General features: G+C 40.7%; 1 protein-coding gene and 1 long non-coding RNA gene across 4 annotated transcripts in view; one reads left to right on the forward strand and one right to left on the reverse strand.

Moving 5' to 3' along the window:
• The window catches only part of sema6bb (sema domain, transmembrane domain (TM), and cytoplasmic domain, (semaphorin) 6Bb), a 157845-nt gene extending 145983 nt beyond the window's left edge, over positions 1-11862 (forward strand). For both annotated transcript variants that reach the window (XM_086088785.1, XM_086088786.1), the window contains one exon: positions 3585-11862. In XM_086088785.1, the coding sequence (XP_085944911.1) occupies positions 3585-4480 (896 nt within the window). In that variant the 3' untranslated portion in view covers positions 4481-11862. The remainder of the gene's footprint in view (positions 1-3584) is intronic.
• The window catches only part of LOC147166453 (uncharacterized), a 42646-nt gene extending 24825 nt beyond the window's left edge, over positions 1-17821 (reverse strand). For both annotated transcript variants that reach the window (XR_015096455.1, XR_015096454.1), the window contains exons 1-3: positions 17689-17821; positions 17339-17439; positions 5666-5764 (exon numbers count right to left, since the gene is read on the reverse strand). This is a non-coding gene — a long non-coding RNA (uncharacterized LOC147166453). The remainder of the gene's footprint in view (positions 1-5665; positions 5765-17338; positions 17440-17688) is intronic.
• Positions 17822-20778: the final 2957 nt, after the last annotated feature.

Raw genomic sequence — 20778 nt, forward strand, 5'->3', positions numbered from 1 at the left:
TCGGGTCAATAAAGACTTGCAGACTGTAAGCGAGGGCGCGAACCCTCATCAGTAGTGTGGCGCGAATCCCATCGAATTGGCTGTCAAATAGAATACGCCAAAAGTTTTTGATCAAACGTTTACATTTGCGTGGGACTGCGCGTCCACTTGTAATGTAATTGAACCCGAGCCTTCAGTAGGGACTTCATTCTTAATAACACCACTGTCATTAAGTATTCATCTATTCGGTCCTGTGAGAACAAATGTGAAATTGGGGAAAGACGCATACACGTAGTCTACTAAAAACAGACATTTTTCAAAACTAAGAGAATAAACTGATTAGAATAAAGTTATACAATTTCATGGACCAAATATAAGAATTGAGCTTGTAAATGTGGACTGCCCAATGCCCACCGCAGCGAATTAGTGGCAAAACAATCCGAAGTGTTTGTTTTTACTCGCGGTAGCTAGCAAGCTAACATTAGCTCATTAGCAACACATGGGCAGAAAAGGTTTTACTTTTCAAAAAGGTCAATAATTGATACAAAGATGTTAATTTAGGTAAGGCTAAGTTATATGACAAGCTAATGATGTTCTCACTGCAGCTAACTTAACAATAAAAAAACGCGTATGCTATCTTGGTGTTAGCATCACTACCGGCATGAAAAGGAGCCGCAATCAAAGCTGTTCTCTTTTAGAGCAGAATCGAAGGCCTTTATTTTCATTGTATGTTACAGTTGGTGATTCTCATTCAATTTGCGTATTTTGTATTGTTCTTGTGTCCTTGCACCAACAATAGGCAATCATTTTTAATTAAGCCAACATACTTACACACCGTTCCTGGCAGTCACAACAGCCAAACGAGAAAGAGCTGTTTGACACAAACTTGAAAATGTTTCATTTTCACCTTGGTAGAGTCCTTGAACGTGTCGCAAGATAGATGTGTGTGTGTGTGTGTGTGTGTGTGTGTGTGCGTGTGTGTGTGTGTGTGTGTGTGTGTGTGTGTGTGTGTGTGGGGGTGTGTGTGTGTGTGTGTGTGGGTGTGTGTGTGTGTGTGTGTGTGTGTGTGTTATTATTTAAAGATGATGGAGTGGGTGTGCATTTTGTTTAGCTTATTAGTAGGGTCACGCTGAATGTCATGGCAATTATAATAAACCCCCAATGAATCTTTCCTTTACAGGTCAGTCAAGTATATGGAGAAGGTTTTAATGTTTGTGAAAAGTTTCACGTACAGACATAATGTCACACCCCCCCCTAGTGACTACTTTTGTGAAAGAAAAATCGCAACAAATCTAGCAGCTTTGAGTGGTTGTTATTGGAGACTTCTGGAGACAGCGACCACCTCCGGAGCAGGAAATGTTTACCCGTCCGCGTCCAGGCTCCAAATGAATGACACCTGCGCAAAGCCACTACTGCCTAATTGAACTATATCTACCCTGCTGTTCGCTGAGCTGATGTCTTGAAGTTTCATGTTCTTGTACATGTATTTTTGCAAACCCCAAAATGCTGTCAACATGTTAACAACAAAAAAAAACAGCAAATTCATAAGATTATTTTTACTCATTTTATTACAGTATTTTCTGGACTACAAGCCGCCACTTTTGCTTGTATTCGACCCTGCGGCTAATACAAAGGTGCGGCTTATCCATCAGATCACAAGGGGGGGCGCACTATAAAGGAAGCGCAAGAGCATCAGGAAGAGCAAAACAAACCAAGTGAGCCCAAATACGGTAGAAGAGACGGAACGAGAGCGTGACAATTTGCGGCCAAAAAAGTAGCGGGAACCCGGTGCGGTAACATTACAGTCGGGTGCGGCTTATATGTGTAACAAACTCGAGTGTTGCCCAAATTTAGCTGGCGCGGCTTATAGTCAGGTGCGCCTTGTAGTCCAGAAATTCCTGTACCACAGATATGAAACGGTAGAAGACATATTTAAGTATATTTAGTAGACTTCTTTTCAATGTCCATGCATTACCTAGCTTGTAATTAGCAAAAAGGAATCGTCCGATTTATACTGATGCCCGCATGCTGTGGATGGCAAGGTCATGAGCAATTGTTGAGTTATATTTAGAGATAATTGCTTCTTTGAACCAACCCCTTGCAACTTGTAGGAAGGGACGGAAAAACCTTGTCTTCAGGGATACATACTGCAAATGGCTGTCAAGGCCATTTGCTGTTGTCTATTAGATTCTGTGCGGATCTTTTTAAATGCCCTGTGAGCACGGGTTTGCCTCTATTAATGTGATCATCTAACAACAATTAGTCTGTTTGTCTACGGCCTCGTGTGTTGGAATGTGCCCGGCCTGGGAAATCCTTGTCCTGCTTCCTCCGGCGCAATTTTTTTGTGTTTGTTGTTTTCAGTCCCGTGAGTTCAGGCTCGTCTTGGGGCATTTCCCTAATTGATCCCTGACATCCTGTCCTGCGTTGCCCCCGTTATTTATATCCGCAATAGGGAATTTATACAAAACCCCAAGAAATGCCACATAGCTATAAAAAGAAATAACGTAAGACCGCTCACATGTAAAACGGCTCACGGTATGAAAACATCCTAATTAACGCCACAATTGTTTCTCTTCCCTATAAAGCTAATGTTGTGAGGCATTGCTAGTGTAAAGAGCCACTTTCAATCAAGAAGACGCTTTATAAGGGCTATTAAAATCACTCTCCACTTTATGTAATGAAAGTCATTAACCGGTGCAACCTTGGCCGGAGAGCATGCAACTGTTCCCACCCGCACAGGCTCGCGGGAAAATAGACCGTCTTGTCCCCGTGTGAATGACCTCACTTCCATGTTCTTAAATACAGAATGCAGTCGGTCGCTTAAGTGCTCGCACTCTCTAAGTAAGGCAAGGCAAGTTTATTTGTAGAGCACAATTCATACACAAAGTGTTACACAATTAAAATACAGCAAGTCAAATTAATTAAAAGTGTGCGATTGCAGATAAAATACTTTCAGTTGCAACACGCATAGAACTGAGCAAGAATATTGTCAGAGTTGAGGCTTGTCCCATATTTTCCGGAAGATTGTTCAAGATTTTCGTAGCATAAAACAAAAATGCAATGAGACCACTCCCTCAGGTTCTCTGAGGTCGAGAAGTTTCATATGGCTGTAAAATTTCAGAGAAATACTTCTGCGCTAGAACGTCTAACCAGCCGGAGACGAACAATAAACATACCGATTTTTTTCTGACTTAAGCTGAAGAAAAATGTTTTGCATCCACACCTGTAAATCTACAGGTCTATGTTCACCTGCTGTCAGTGGCACTTTATAGCAGCTTATTAGCTGGCCTAATGGAAGAAGGTACAGATTGAACAATAGGGGACCCAGGATTGACCCTTGGGGAACCCCACGGGGTTGTAGTGGTTTGGTCTGATTTGCCAATTTCAACAAGACATCCTTTCCTCAAAATACAATTTGAACCAGTTTAGAGTGGTACCAGAGATTCCTGCCTCGTGCTCTAACGTCTATAAGAAGTAGATACATGTATATAAAGAAAAATCGTGATTCGTGAAGCATAATAGTGGTAAATAGTGGTAAAAAAGTAACGAGGCCTTTTATGACCAAGGTATCCCTAAAAAGTTTTTCTGTACATTTTTCTCACCAGGATTACTGAAAGAGACGTTCATCAAGGAACCAGACGGCCTGGTGTCTGTCAACCTGCTGGTCGTGTCGGCCGTCTCGGCCTTCGCCACGGGCGCCGTCTTCTCCGGCCTGGCCGTCTGTTGGATCATGAGCCACCGCCATCGCCACGGCCGAGGAGCCGGCGCCAAAGGGGCCCGCCGCAAGAGCGACAAGGAGCAGAGCATGCTCGGTCCCGGCCGCAGCGGCTCGGTGATGAGCGTGACCAGGACCAGCGGCGGCGACCGGCGCAACTCTCAGGTGGACAACCCGTTTGTCACTACCAACGGATGGCCCAAAGGTGACATGGACCCCGGCTTGCTGCCCACGCCTGAGCAGACCCCGTTGCAGCAGAAACGAGTCATGCGTCTGCCCGACACCGACTGGGACCAGAGCCAGACCTTCCTCACGGCCGTCGGGCCCCCTTGCCCCAACAACTCGGTCATCTACCTGAGCTCCAAGTTCCTGCAGGGAGGCGGCGGAGGAATGGTCCGGATCGACGAGCCGGGTGAGGTTCTGTTGCCCCCGCATGCCGATCGCCAGCGCTACCTGATCCTTTCCGCCCAGCGGGGCGTGAACGGCGGCGGCCGTCCGGCAGGCGCCCTGAGGAGCTCTGCGGGGGACTACATTTACCCGACCACACCGCAGGACTCCCCAGACCGGCGGCGGGTGGTCTCGGCACCCACCCCCCACATGGACTACGGGGAGCCTCGCTGGAGCCACGAGGCACTCAACTACAACGGCAACAACGGCGTGCCGTACCACCCCCAGCGCCAGGGCCTCATCAGGCCGGAGATGCACGGCCATCGAGGGGGGCTCGGACAACTGGCCGACTACAGCCACCTTCTCGTAAAGAGCGAGAGAACCCCTAGTGTCCAGTGAGGTAACTGAAAGCTCTCTGACCGATCCATTCCCTCCTGCAACTGGAAGAAACCAATCCGCCGCCCCCCCTCCCAACCACCCCTTCCTTTTTCCCGTCATTCAACGTTCTGACGTCATTCAGCCGACTGAAGAGAGACGAGAAGCAAAAGGGACCGCTTGGACTTGGACGTGCCCGTTCCTCTGCTGTTTGGCGCACCTTCTCGCTCTGCCAGTGGTACGACTCAAGGAGTCGGGAGTGCGAGGAAGCGGAATCTTGGGGCGAAATGATAGCGTGGAGACAATGATGGACAATTTTGCAGAGGCACAATTGCGCTTGCCTCCCTTCACCACCGTGGATTCACTTCAAGTGTATATTTTTGTTTGTGATTTTGGTGCTTTTCTTTGCCTCTCGCCCGCTCTTGGACGATTGCAGCTGTGCCAGAAGGAAATGTGCGTGTGCGTGTGTTTGTGTGTGCGTGTGTACATATATTAGGGGTTGAACTGATTAGGCGTCACTTTACAAACACGGCTCAAGCTCCCAAGTCGGTTAATCGGCAATCACATTTTGACATTAACAACTCGGACTCCTCACTGAAAGCAGCAGGTGGTCGGTCTGCGGAGAAAACCGCCAGCAGTCGGCCTCAAACGTTGGGAACTATTTACTGGCAGAATGGTCACCTGGAAATGATGCAAGTCTATTCTCAAGTATAACAAAAAGCTCATCTGAAAGGGCACACCGCTAACGCTAGCTGCCAAACAACCCGAATCCGTGGAACAAAGAAATGATGAAGAATAGTTTCTGCTTAAAGCGATGAAATCAGGACCAGAATTCTGTTGATTGTAAAAATAATGGAATGTATAAAACTGGTGGCAAAGCTTTCCAATATTTTCTGATTTTATTATTATGTTACTGATTTTTTTGGGACTGTAAGTCACTCCGGAATATAAGACACATTTTTGGTGGATGTTTTTTTTTTTTTTTTAAGTAGAAGAAGAAATGGAAGAAGAAGTCATGGAAGCTAAGCTAGCTTCCTAGTTTAGCTTGCGGCATCCACCACCACAATTTACTGTTTACAGCACCAAACGGCGCAATAACTGACCAGAATTCTCCCTCTGGTCACAATGCGACACAGAAATCTAGTTCAGGTAAGCCAGTTTCAACTAAAAATCTCAACTTTTACATCGTTGCAAGAAAAAGTTTCCAACCTGAACTCATTTGTTGCCATCAGCACGATTAGGGATTTTGGGTGCCAGTCCAAGCTCGCATTTTGTCACATCTGAGTCGCAGTCGCATGACCAGCCAAGCTATGGAGAGAGAAAAAAAAAGACCCTGGAGCTGTGTTACATGAATTGAAGTTAGGCTTTAACACTTTCCGACTATCAGACCGTAAAAGGTGTCTGAATGTGATTGGCTGAGTCGGGTGGTTGCGCCCACTCCACCCTTAAGGACGTATCACTTTATCGTGAGAAAGGAAGCATGGATGTGCATTTGACTACATTCCCTTGATCATATATGAAGAAAATGAGCAAATCCATACTGACTCTCTTGCTGAGTAATTGTGCCAAAATCGTGGTTGCAGTTCAACTTCCTGTGTTATTTAGACAGCAAATTAGTGCAGAATCAATCAACAATGCCTTATTTGCTTGACGACACCATTAATCCACAATCATTTCCACCCCGCTGAATTCTTAACAATCAATTAATGCAGTCATCTGTTTTGATTATTCCCGTCCCAGGGAAGGAGTCAACATTACGAGTGAACCCGCGGACCTCGTCACGCCTGTTTGAAAAGCTCAAAATGCGCGAAGGAGAGCAATAATGAACCAAAATGTGATTTTGCAATCTTCTTCGGAAAATGATCAAAGCCCCCTTCCCCGTCCGTTCGCCCCCCTCCCTGTCGGGTCTCGTCTGACCTGACCTCAAGCCTGGCGAGCGCGAGCCACGGGCCGTCCGGTGCCGTCTGACTCGGGCCGCTCGGCAACTCCATTCAGGCCACTTGTTGCCCACACTGGGCTTCTTTGTGCGCTAACAAATAGCCGTTAAGAGTCAGGGAGCTCGCCTCGCAGAATAGCAATGAGGAAGGGCGAGTTGTTGCATCCATCTTGGGAGATAAGCGAGGACACGCACAGCTAGCCTAAACACTATCAGGAGCTACATTTGCGATTTAAACTTCTAACACCTGTTCTATAAAATTGCAGAGAGACAAAAAGCTATATACGGATGCTTTGGGCAAGGTGCCTAATATACACGCTAATCGCACCGTGATATTGGTAATACTCATTCACTCCTCGCCATTTTCACTGAAGCAATCCCCATCGCTCCTGGCTGTTTCACTGGATTTTGACTCTTTTTGCAAGGGCCACAGAATATTCTCTTCTATTGCTATAAAAACATGAAACTCTACCAAATCAGGAAAAAAAAAAAAGTATATTTGTATCTGTTTCCGTTTTGCAACATTTAATTTAGAATATAGCTAAGTTCCATCATTACTCATAAACCTGTTAAAAACATTAGCAAAAGGAGCTTGTTGCAACATGGCCCTGGCTGATCTCTTATACTCTGCTGGCCCTTTTTTGTAATAACTACTATTTAAGCGACCACTTCATGTCAGAAGTTGTATCCAAGCCTTCTGTATGCTCTAGCATAAAAAAAACCCCGTAAAAACAAAACGTATAAATATGTTTTTGGGAGTGAAGGACAAAGTATTAAAAAAACATATTTATATGTTTTGGGGTTTGAATGAGTGATGTGGATTAAGTCAGGTATCCAGCATATTTGCTAGTACTTTCTGTCCCACTGTTAGCCCCCCCCCCCCCCCCCCCCTCGTGGCTTCATCACTCAGCGTGCGCTGGTAACAAAAGCAGCTCACAGAAGACAGATGGCGACTCCGTTTGGGTCTGGAGGCTCTCATCGCACTCCCTGATGTTTTGTTTTTGTCTCGCTGCCGTCCTTTGTTGCCGCTGTGTCGTCGGATCCGTTCATCTCGGTCGGCGTGGTGCACCATGTCACTTTCTTTGTTTGCCTGCCTGTTATTATGATACTCGTGTTGAGCCAGGCTCTGATCGACGTGACTCTTTTGTCTCCCCCTTTTGTATCCAACCCAATTTACGTCAGTGATGTTGCGCAACGACTCCTTTGACGCAAAGTCAACTACTTGCAAATTACAACAATAGTCGACCCTTTGAACAAATAATATCAATAAAAAAAAAAAGGTTTTTCTTTTTCATTTGCGAGTCGCTGTGTTTGAACGCCAAAGACCATTTTGCTGGAAGAGCGGTCTGTCTGAAGAGTGGAGCGGCAAATAGCCGGCGGTGCTGTCTGAGCAGGATGAAAGCGAGAGGAAGACGAGGATGAGGCGAGCATGTTTAAGTTGCAGCATTAGCGCTCCGAGCAGGTCATTAGCGTCGGGAGCGCTCGGTGCCCCCCGCGCCCGAGTGTGAACGAGGCGTGCTCGGCCAGCCGTGTCGGCGAAACATGCCTGATTAGCTCCAGTGCTTGGCGGCGGTCTGACGAGACCGAGAAAATCAGCGCCGACGCGTCGGTCCCCTCCAAAGTGACCCCGCGCGATCGTTCGAGAAGCACCGGTCGCACACCAGTGACATAAAACACACACGCACGTTAAAGGGTTACGTGCATGTTTGTCATCTTTAATTTGTTATGACACTTAAAACCAAAACAGCAAGCAAATATATACTCGCAAAACGTTAGCGAGAGTTTCCTTTTGGGTTAAAATTTCCAACTTGTATGCCTTTCTGTGACTCTGCCAGTCTCTTTGGGCTTCTGTTTTTAGTTTCAATTTTGCTGGGGAACTCTACTTGCCTATCTTGCTCAAATAAGGCCTTAAATGGCATCAAGAAGCATTAAATGATGCCCAGAGGCATTAAAAAATTTTAAACAATTTCTCAAACATTTTTCATTCTTTATGTTTCATCAAATGTTGTGCAAAAGGAGTCATTATAATGCAATTTATCAATAATAAATGTACAAAAATATATATATTTATTTGTGACTGGTGACGAGTTGTCATTTACAATGAACAAAATGGCCTGGAGTCCACGAATTGCTTCATGTTCCAAAATACCAATTGCTCAGAATTTTGAAAATAATAATAATAATAAATTACTATTCCTGTCACCAATGTCCAACATGAAACACTAATACAGAAAATGGCAGTGGCAGAAAATTACCTCAACACAAATCTATGACTCAATGTTTTTCATTCCTTTTCGCTGTTTAGTATATCTTTTTGAACTTCAAATAACTTAGGAATTATTATGAAATAACTGTATCAAAGAGTGAAAAGATACATTTGTATTTTGTAACCATATTTGTCCACTTTTATATGAATTGACAAGCATATGAAAAACTTGAAAATAAGAGATTTAATGCGAGATTCATTTGCGATTAATCTTGAGTTAACTATAATGGAAATCATGTGATAAAAGCAACATTAAATTAGACTTGTTGATACCTGCAGAAATCTTGATAACAGTGTCACTAGTTGTATCAAAACGGAGTTGGCCGTGGTAATATTAGTCGTTTTTTTCCACATAGGATAAAGTATATATATGATCGTATTTTCATATCAACTATCAAGATTTGTTGAAATATATAAATATCTGTTTCAAGTGTTGTAACGCCACAACATTGATGCTAATTCCTATGGTGTTTTGCATTGTGAGTTAGCCTCAAGCTAAAAACGGACTTTTACTAAGGCAGAGCTATGCATTTGTTTTGAAATACGCGGTCTAACTCTCTTTGTATACGTACACTGGCAGTGTCAATCAACAGCTGGGAGCTTTTTGTCAGCAAATTGTACCTTTAAACATGAGCTAAGAAATCCGGGTGAAGCGTCATCCTTTCCTTTTCATCCTCAACCGTTTGCCTTGTGGCGCCACATACGCTTTCACCTTATTGTGTCCTTCTAATTGACGGGACCTGTTCAAAGGCTATTGTGTGCGAAATTGCTTTGCTTGTACCACCTTGTGCGCACGTGGCAAAAAAAAAACATTATGGTCTTGACCCAGCCGGTGTGTATTGATAGATCAGCCGGTGTGTTAAAAAAAAAAAACTGGATTTAGTTGGTCAATAAAAAACAGTTCATAGGGTTCAAGGATTACAGATTTCTTTGTTGTAGTCAACGTTAATGTGATGACATTCGAGATGGAGATAAATAATTACGACAATTTTTCCCTTTTTTTGGGGAAAAATTTAATAAACGAACCCGCACCATGACCATGTCTCGGGTTTGAGGGGGCAGAGTGTTATCAGTGAGCTAAAATCTTGGCCCATCAAACGTGCCTCGCGCCTTATTTGAATGCTCAGGAAAGGAGGTACGTACTGTAAATAGCTGACCTACTTTTTTATTATTTAAAAAAAAAAATACATAAATATATATAACAATAATAACACACACATTTAAAAAAAAAAAAAACATATTTTTGGTTCCATACACAAAAAACAATGAAAACCGGACATTTTCATGAATAAAATAAACCCCACCGGATGCCGGGACAAGATGGACATGGCCTGTCCACAGAGGACGTTTGGTCACCCAATTAAGCTAACAGACTTTAAAGGTAAAATTATGTGGTTGTTTTATTAAATACACACGTGTAATTATTTTTGTTTTGTGTTTAGTTTGCCAGAAAATCAGCAGGTTGTATCCTCTTTCAAAAAAAAAAAAAAAAAAAGTTGACTAGCTGCTAATCTGCTACTTGTTGCAAAGTGAGTTGAGTTCACTGCCATCAAAATTTTGGCTCGCAAGTCAAAGCAAAAAAGGACAAAATTAGGTCACCCGGATTTCAGGGCGTCACTTTATGTCCCCGTAAAAGAACCTGTGATGTTCACAAAATGTGTGTGCGTGTGTCTGAGGTGATGAGATTGTGTGAGCACAAACTGAATTCACAAACAAAATCTGCATTTTCATTTTCTTTTAATTTTATTTTGTATGTAAAGTTGATGTTTTTGAAGGGCACTGATCTTCTCTTTTTTTTGGTCCTGTTTGTTTTTCTGCTTTGTGAAATTTCATGGAATCTTTTGATGATAATTGCTTTTGGTGGGACAATGAAGGTGAAGACTATCATGCTCGGGTTCGACAATGAAGTTCAATGAGGTCGCACGGACTTGAAGTTAAAAACGGGGGAGCCTCTTGTGACACCCCTGCTTCCCCATTTGTCAATCACATGATTGAAGTGTGTACATAATCTGGATTCTTTTTGTGTAATTTAAGTGCGGTAGCTGCATGTCCACACGGCCTCTGTTTGTGCGCGTGCGCGCGCATGCGTGCGTGCGTACAGAGGTAGCCATGCGTGTGAATTTGTACCGTACGTTCAAGTGCGTGCTTGTGTCCGCTAACGTCACACATGCATGCACCATCTCACCACTGCGCAACACACATTTGCACTACATTGCACTACACACATACTACACTCATCATTTCACTTTTATATTACACAATATTACAAAATATGACACTACATTACAATTGCTCATAATACGCTGCACTACATTATATTACAAAATATGACACAATATTTCATGACGATTAGGGCTCAGATTTTTTTTTTAGGCCAATTTGGCAGAAAAAAATTCTGATAAGTAATTAATTAGCCGATGACTTTGGAAAAAATACATATTGAATCAAATACTGTAACTTCACTTTTGGTCCCCTAATGCTTACGAAAATGAAGATATAAATTACAAGCAGAACATTTGACTGTCTTACAATACTTTTAGTATTTAACTTTACAGCAAAGAGGAAAACTTACCCAAATTGACTTTTTTTTTTGTTTCTTTTACATATATTTTTTAAGTAATTATCTTTGTGTTCTTTTTTAGTGTGGGGTGAAAAATTTCCCAATTCCCCCAGTATCGGCTGATTCGTCGATTGCGCAACATGACACTGCGTCACATGACTACATTGCAAAACACTGCATTATATTACATTACAATTGCTATCATTTGACATTACAGAACATTATTGCCTAATAGACAACATTACATGGCAGTACTAGACGACATTTTCTTAAGTATTACACAACGCTGCACTACATGACATATTACTCAATGTTACACGAGACACCGCATTACATTAGACAATATGAAAGAAGGTCGCTCTGCATTACATACCACAATACATTAAACAACACTGCACTGCCGTTGTATCACACTGCACTACATGACGTGACGCTACAAATTACACTGAAGGACATGACATGACACCGCGCGTCACGTCACCAACACATATCATATTTAATACAGTGCAACAGCAAGCTCCAGGACGTCACGTGACACGTTTGTGCAGAATTCCTCACATTGTCCCAAGCTCTGCTTGTCACTCCGCATGGAGACTTGACTCTTGTCAAATTTTCTTATTCTAAATAAACCACTCGGACATTCAGCTTTTTTTCTTGTTGTCATCAATCGCCATCAGTATATTTAATAAACATGTTTAGAGATATAGTGTCCAAAAAAAAGTTGGCTTCATTCTACCTTCAGCTACTGTGCAGTTGTAAGACCATCAATATCCGCTAGGGGGAACTCTACATAAAAAAAATTCAGAGTGGTAGATATACCGCTCTGATTTAAAAAAAAAAAAACCTGTTTTGTTGTAATACTAAATTTAAGCACTAGATGGCAGCAAATGCAAGCGTGTGCGTTTCATTTCCTCCTGTTTATTTTCCCGCTTGGATATACTAGGTAAATGTATTTTCTTTTTTTTAAATCCACATAACTGTATTATAGAATGTTCTTGTACTTATAAAATATTATTTAACTTGTAAGCTTTGTCAGACCAACTAAAGACATCTGCTGGATACCAGCAGATTTGGGGGGGGGTTGCGTAATTAGATGTCAAAATGTCGTCATGGGAAAGCGAGATCAGATTGAGTAAGGCACAGTTGCTGCGCCGTACATCGCCACTAGACGGCAGCAGAAGCCAAACGAGCACCTGTTTGGGGCCCAGCCACCACTAGGGGGCCCACAACAGCAGGCGTGAATTCTTCAGTCAGTTCAGTTCATCAACATGAACGCATGGATGCGGAGGACAAGATGTTTTCTACTAATGTCATGTTTTTTTGTGATGTTGGTGTGGGATTGAGTGGTTCTGTTTATGCTTTGTTTCTAGTGCACTTGGGAGAGAAAACAAACAAACCTGTGCAATTGTTACAATAATAAGGATTAATAAGGTAGAGCAAAACATGAATCACAATAAAGACATAATGAATAAACCGGGTTATAATACTTATGTTGTTTTTTTATGATAGTTTATTTATTTTACTTTTTTGTTTTTTTAATTCACTTAGTTTTAATTACTTTTTGTTTGATCGTTTTTATTGATTTTTTAATTCATTGTTTTAGTTGGTACTAGTTTTAGTTTATATATATATATATATATATATATATATATATATATATATATATATATATATATATATATATATATAGATCAGTAGTTTTTTGTTTCATTTTTTAAGGTGTGTATTGTGTGATAAGTAAATTAACCTGTCATTCTCAAACGTTTGGACTTCCTTCTTCTGGCTGGACATACAAATAAACCCCTCAAGCTTATGCATGATATTAAGGGACAAAAAAAAAGAAAGAATGAGTGACATTTTCAGTACAACTGTCATTATTTTTAATAATTTTTTAATAAACAGGACCTTTTTTTTTTTTTTTTTTTTAACATTTTCCGTTTCTAGCAATAAAGTTTATGGTAGTTTTTGCTTGGTATGCCCCCCACTGGCCATGTATTGCTACTGCACTAAAGCGTGCGCTCCTTGTAAGGGTCAAAGGTTAAGATAAGATGGCCGCCTTGCATCAGACATGACTGGGAGAGCATGGAAACAGACCTCTCCGCAATGCAAATGAGGTTTTTCATAGCATCATTTTGAAATTCAACACATTGTTAACATTTTATGTTAATTTTCAAGATGGAAAGATCAATCTCGCTCGTACATTATCAACTCATCAACCCATCCAGCTTCCCGAGCCTGATTGCGGACCTCTTTCGCCTGAACAAAACATAAGGTGAGTGAATTCATGAATTTTTATGAAACTAAAACATCTTGAGAAAATGGCAGAAGCAGAGCTTTTGAGTACTTAAGTAAATAAATATAAAATCATTGCCTGATTTCAATTAAACAAATGGGAGTATATGTCCACAATCTTTAACCTCCCTCTTGTTTACAAATTAATTTAAAAGGCTCAATTTAACAGCCAAATGCCTTGAAACATGGAATAATCTTTAAAAACAAACAAAAAAAACATTGGCTTTGTGAATATGAAATTTTACGAACAAAATAAAAAGATCAACAATGTTGCAGGTTTCTGTGTCTTTGTATACAAAATAAGTGCATATTTGTACCTTCAATTCTATTTATTGCATCCCAAGACATTCACAATAGAGTTTGGGCAAAATGATGTAACCTCCGTCTTTTTGCTTTTGTGAAGCATTAAAGGTTCTGGACTATTTGAATCAATGACTGTGTATTCCGTTAGCTTTTTTTTTAAAGTGTATTAATTTTGCAAATGACAGTCATTTCAACTGGCTGTCGCTGCTCGAACCTTAAAGCTGGATTCTATCACATTGCTCTGCCTGTGTTGTGACCGAACCCGAGGAAGAAAACGTCAGCCCAGCCCCCCGCGTGCGTTCCAATCGCAGTGCTTGATTACAGCGAGCAGCTTGTTGTGCCTGTGGAGGTGTAATTGGAATCATCAGCGGGGCGTTAACGTCGATGTTTAGGCCTAATTGGCAAATGATAAGGACGTACAGCTGCACGCTGGTAAACAGTGACATAACAGGTACGCTATACGGGCTCAAGTGTCGGGACACCTGGCTGCCTCCCGTACCTAACCCCTAACTGGGGAGTGAAAACGCAATTGCGTAACTGCACAATCTTTTTCAAGCCAAATCTGAAATGGTTTTCAAAATGTGAGACTGCACATGGGTAACAAAAGGTGCTTTTACAAGGCAGGAACTTGCATATGCACATTCATCTTTTATTTATTTATTTATTATAATGTGGAGTATTAGTGATGTTCGATACCACTTTTTTTTTTCCCCAGATTTATACCAGTTGGAGTATTCAGCCGAGGAGGATTTACTTAACTCATTCACTGCCATTGACTCATTTGAACTATTTCTCTTAGTTTAACATGTTTTTTCCACTTTTGTTAACAACAGTATGAAAACCTAGATTTTTCTTATTGTACATTTAGAACAGATATAAAATTTGTGATTAATCGTGAGTTAACTAGTGAAGTCATGGGATGAATATAATGTAACGCCCCTAATTTTTTATATTTTCTTTTTTCTTTTTTAAAAAGAAAAGATTATTAAAAATTAAAATTAAAAAAAATATTTTTTTTTTAAAGAAGAAAAATGATTAGAAATGAGGGCGTAAGGCGATTAAAATTTTTCATTAAATCGCATGACTTCACTAGTTAACTCACGATTAATCACAAATTTTATATCCGTTCTAAATGTACAATATTTTTTTGAGGTTTTCATACTCATGTTAACAAAAGTGGAAAAAACATGTTAAACTAACAGAAATCGTTCAAATGAATTTTTGACGTCTATAGACGTCAATGGCAGTATGAAAACCTAGAAAAAAAATATTGTACATTTAGAACAGATCTAAAAATTTTGATTAATTGTGAGTTAACTATTGAATTATGCTATTAATTTTAATCGCCTGATGCCCCTAATTTTTAATAATCTTTAAAAAAAAAAATTTTTTATTATTATTTAAAAAAATAAGTTTACAAAAGTGGGAAAAAATGTAAAACTAATAGAAATAGTTCAAATGAATTTTTGACGTCAATGGCAGTGAATGAGTTAATGTCAGATTTAGTTTGTGTTTTTTTTTTTTTTTATATCGTCAGTATTGTTGGCTTGTATAAGCATCCCCCGCGAGGACCCGATACCTTAAAATAAGACCGGCATTGGAAATCACAAATATATTTCAATAGATTGCCCAGCCCAAATCCGTAGATGTTTAAACTCCACCAGAGTTTGACTGATTAGGAGCAGTTGAATGCAATGCAAGAAAATAATTTGCCTCCATTAAAGTTGCTGTACTCCTGAGAAATGCGCCCCTCCCCTCATTTCTGAAAGTGTACCCTCCTCTTTCTGGCCTTACGGAACCCTTTTTCCCAAAAACACCCACACCTCATCCTCACCTCTCCCTAACATGGACGGCTCGAGGCGTTTGCTTTTTCAGGCTCGACAGCTATCAGATGTCATATGAAAAAGGCGTCTTATCTAACATCCCCACCGAAGCACCCGACAGACAACCGCGTCTTATTCGCTCGCCTCCGTGCCGCGGAACATTACGTTTGCTAAAAACATCTGTCAGCTGTTTGCACGTCCCTGATATGGAAGGTCGACTCGGGTACATCTTGAATGCGTTTCGTCCTGCAGCCCCTGGAAAGTGTTCCCGCATTTATCTGCAGATTTATAAATGTATAAATTAGAGCACCGTGCAGACCATCTGACGTGCTAGCGGGAAAGGTGTTGAAAACAGAATAATTTTTCCTGATTAGTGTAATTATGCTGGAGGCTGAAACCATTTTCCTATAGCATCTGGCGCAGAAGATATTTAGCGAACAATTGCTATTGATATGCTAAAATCAGAGGATTTGGACAATTTTTATTTAAAAGATGGCTCCAAACAATGACTCGATTATTCAAATAGTTGTCGATTAATTTGATAATCGATTACTTGTCGATTAATTTATTGGTTTTTTTTTTTACAGCCCTATTCACAGTTTTCTAAACAATTTTCTTCTTGGGGGTGGCGTCACAAAAAATAACTGAGAAGCACTGCCCTAATATTAAAGCTTCAAAGAGTAAAGTACAAAATGATTCAAATATTTGGTGTAGAACGGGATAAGACTCCCCAATGGGTAAGGTTACAGGACCTACTGACAGTTGTAACGAGGGTGCTAGAGGTTGCTCGTTACTCGGAATTGGTCATATTAAAAATGTTGCAAAAGGCCGTTCCACTTGTTGAAGTCAGAGTTTATTGGGGCAGTGAAGCAGAACACAATTTCATCAGCGAGGCCTTTTGTCCCGTCCTCAATGCCTCAATCTCGTTCCCCGCTAAATGTCCTCCTCTTTTTGTGTTCACTCTGCGCACAAAGGTGTGTGTTGTGTGAGGAGGTCATTACCTCGCCGCCATTGTCCTGCCGAGCACTTAGGTGGGAAAAAGTAGTTGTTGCCACGGTAACGCAGTTCAAAGGTTAATGTATTTCAGATGCGCTAAGCCGGGATGTAAAAGTGCTGTAAATTGACGCGACGTGACAAGACTCGTCGAGTCCGCCATGTCTGTGCTGTGCTGTTTCCTCTTTCTATTACGCGCTATATGATATTGCTGTATGATCACAAAAAGATGTTTGCGCCATATGTCCTTTACCATATTTATTAATGCGCGAGCATGAAAGTGCGAGGACCCGAGTGACATGACTTTTTTTGCGGCGGCAATCACATATATAAGGTGTGTCAGAAAACTGGTGGACTGGTGTCACGAAATTGCAACGAAGGCACTGTTCTTCTTGGCCAGGAAGTGTCAGATGCTCAGGGCATTGTATGCTGCAGGATCTCTTTGTAGATGTGCTGGGTGATCGTCTGGCCCACATCGAAGGGGCTGACTTGGTTTGAAATTTTAGGTTTTGTGATGTCAGTCCTGGAACTTTTCTGACAGGGTTTGTATGTAGGATCAACGTTCCCTGGCTGTTTGCAAATGCCTGCTGTAGGAGTTCAGTTTTGATCATAGTAGTAGCAGCCCCTGATTCACCACTAATTGTGGCTCATCGTTCACACCATGACTGAACCATGCCGTGACTAGTGAAAATCGGTGAGTTATTCTTACCTTCTAGTGTAGCAAACCCAGCCAGACGATGGTGAAGCGTACTGGTGTTCCTTAAAAGTTTTTGTTCCTTTCTGGTTCCATTTGTCGACTCGCCATAAGAGCTATACCGTAAACAAACAAATAATAAACATAAGTGACAGTCCTTACAATTGTCAAATATACCTTCAGCACAACTTTCAGTCGTACATGTGAAAAAGCTAGCTAAAACAGACGGCTAATAGCATTAAACAACCACTAATGAGAAGCAATTATTAGCTTAACTTCAATTGAAAATGACATAGACTACAAAAAAAATCGTTTTCACAAGTAATTCACGTCATGAAAGAATCACAATAAAACAATACAAATACCTTGTCCCCATCCCAGCTAGGTGCTTAGACAGTAACAACGTAAATCGGCGTTTGAGTCAGCAACACGTTGAATCACGGACTTTTTTCCTTTTTTTTTGTTTGTTTGCGTCTTTCTGTTAGGTGTAAAGACACCTCACACCTCTAGTGGATGGCACTTCCTGGACTGCCGGACGTGCGCCAAAATAAAAGCACATAACAAAATTATGACTCAAAAAATGTAGCATGGAGGGAGCAGGATATTGTCATTAGAAATCCAAAAAGCTTGTCAAATTGATCTGAATCTTTTATGAGTTTGTTACATCGAGAGAAAAATGTTTGTAATTGCCTGTAGATGCCACACGATTTTTTTTTTTAGTCAGACAAAACTATAGCCTGACAAAATAAAGCTCCTCATTCAGTTTAACATAGTTGCTTGGAATTACCATACCACCAGATGGCACCAAAGCAATATTTTTTATACGTTTCACAGTATACTTACGTTCTGTCATGCCCTCACATGTGGGAAAGGAGAGCAGTATTTTTGACACATACTTGGTCTGGTTTACCTAAAGTGAATATTTACCAGTTGAATGAGTATTGTTTACTATGAATGACACAAGGGTGTTAAAGCAACATATGGACAAAGTCGGTAACGTTATGCCGGAAGGAAGACCACGTTTCTCATGAGGACAAGCGACATTAATTAATTAATTAATTTATGTATTTAAAAAATATATATATATTTATTTTCATGATCTTAGAGTGTGAGACTGCCCACATTGTTTTAAACTAAAGGAATGGCCTTCTAATTAATCGCAAATATTGGCTAGGCCTGTTTTGAGAAAGCCAATGAATCATTTTGTACATGGCTCTTTCTTAATTATGTTCATTATAATTACATTATTGGCAGCAACATGAAGCATTGTTTAGCAGGTCCACCTCACAATCGACAGATTTTGGGTTCAAATCTTGGCTGAGGCAACTCCTGTGTGGAATTGACATGTTTTGGGTACTTCAGCTTCCTCCCGTATTCCCAAAACATGCTCATTGAACGCTCTAAATTCTCAAAATGAGAATGTGTGTCTGCAAATGTCCGGTGATTACCGTTACCATTCCAGTACTTTTAAAAGGGACTGTAATTTGCCTTTTTTTTTTTATTGATTATGTTGCAACGTGAGTCGTAGTGAAGTTTGTTTTCCGACCGCCCGCCGCTAGCTCATACCAATGGAATTGTGCTCAAGAGATGCAAATCCGCACGCAAGCACATAGAAAGTCACACACTGCAAGGCTTGTTGCCGAAGCGTGTGTTGTGGTTTGTAAATGTGTGTCAGTGTGTCAGGCCCGGCTTTGCTGATTAGCTCCGGTGGTAGCGTTGTGCTGTAACACCATACGAGGGACGGATTAGACCAATGCGGAGCGGCTCGAGATGGTTGGCCGATACCGCGCAGTTGGCCCATTAAAGACGAGGCGAGAAATTGAGACGGTGACCCGTACTCACTGTCTGTTTAAATGCGAGAAAACAATTTCCGAGAGAACAATTGAATGTAAGGATATATATATATATATATATATATATATATATATATATGCTTTATGTCAATGCTGTAGTGGTCCCTACAATGGACAGCTATTCAATATCCGTTAAAATCGAAGCGGTCATGCATTCTTTATCTTCTACAAAGAACAACTAACATTACATACTGCAACTGTGATTTATATCCGTATGTCCGCCTTATACTGCCCCTAGGTGGTCAAAACGCGCACACCAGGAGGAGCGGCACAATGTTCATTGAACTGAAGCAAAACGTGACAAAAACCTACATTGTATTATTAGTAGACTATGTTTTTAGTGCGTTAAAAGCGCTATTTTTCTCTTAAGAACAATACAAGAAAACACTACACAAAAATGTAAATTGTATTTGGGAGGCTGAATTGACTCGGCATGAGTCTTGACGTCAAAGTTCAGCATCAGTCACGAGAGCCAAACCAAACGTTTACAACCATTGGTCAGTTTCTAACTTTCTACAGTTGTGGTGCATGACATCCATAAACTGCATCAGAAAATATAAACAAAATAATACAAATAAAAAAATGTTTTGGTTACTGACATGTGAGAAGTACAATAGCTACGAGAAGGAGCCGAACTGAATCTTTGTATTTTTTTTCCTCCAGCTCATGCGTTATACCGCATTCGATTATGCAGATGTGTATAAATGTGTTTTTATGCTCATCTTTCTGTACTTGCTGACCTTACGGTATGTATTTTTTGGAGCCGCACATCTCCATTTTCAAGTGTCACTGTCATCCTATTCACACCTCCATTCATCATGCTTCTATATTCTACAGTTCTACACAATTGCAAGGATTGAAAAGCATTGTTACCTTAAAAGGGATGACGTTGGAATGATCATTTTACCTTCTGACAGAAACTAAACACTCAACTCACTTTGTTTACACGCCTTGTACAATCGATATATTCTATTTTTTTATTTATATTTAGCCATCTATTTCGCTATTGTAGCTATCTAGCTATCTTAGCTAGCAAGCGTTCTTAGCTAGCTAGGTATCATAGCTAGATAGTGTTAGAGTAGACAATATTAAGTATTGTACTCTTTGCGTGTTCAATTAACTGAATGGTGAGATCCTGGTGAAGAAGTCCCTTTGCAAAGGTATTATAATTATCAGAAGCTTCTGGTGACAAAAGCTGACGACACTGAAGACGGTCTATCAGGTTGTGTCGTCCACTCCGGCACATCATTATTTATTAAAAAGTGGGTGAAAAGTCTCCACCCATCAGCCCACAGTACATTTGGTTACAACTCAGTAAATACAAGAGAATCTGTTCCCATGGGTATAAATCAGATTAAAAAAAAACCAATAATAATAAACCTGTGACTCCCTTCTTCCGACCGGCAGAGACCGGCCCTCCCATTAAAGATAGCAAATGTACAAACCCGTTGCCCTTTCTCTCATGAAAGTAACACAGATATGAATACAATTCTATTCATTGAGCCATACTGCTATAACTAAATCCAAAACGGCTAAAATATAAATTAAAACTAAAAAAAACAATGTTAATAACTCATCAATAGCTATCATAGCTATCTTAGC

The sequence above is a fragment of the Leptonotus elevatus genome, chromosome 11, assembly GCF_054856555.1.
Source record: "Leptonotus elevatus isolate MCC_2025b chromosome 11, RoL_Lele_1.0, whole genome shotgun sequence".
In the NCBI taxonomy this organism is placed as follows: domain Eukaryota; kingdom Metazoa; phylum Chordata; class Actinopteri; order Syngnathiformes; family Syngnathidae; genus Leptonotus; species Leptonotus elevatus.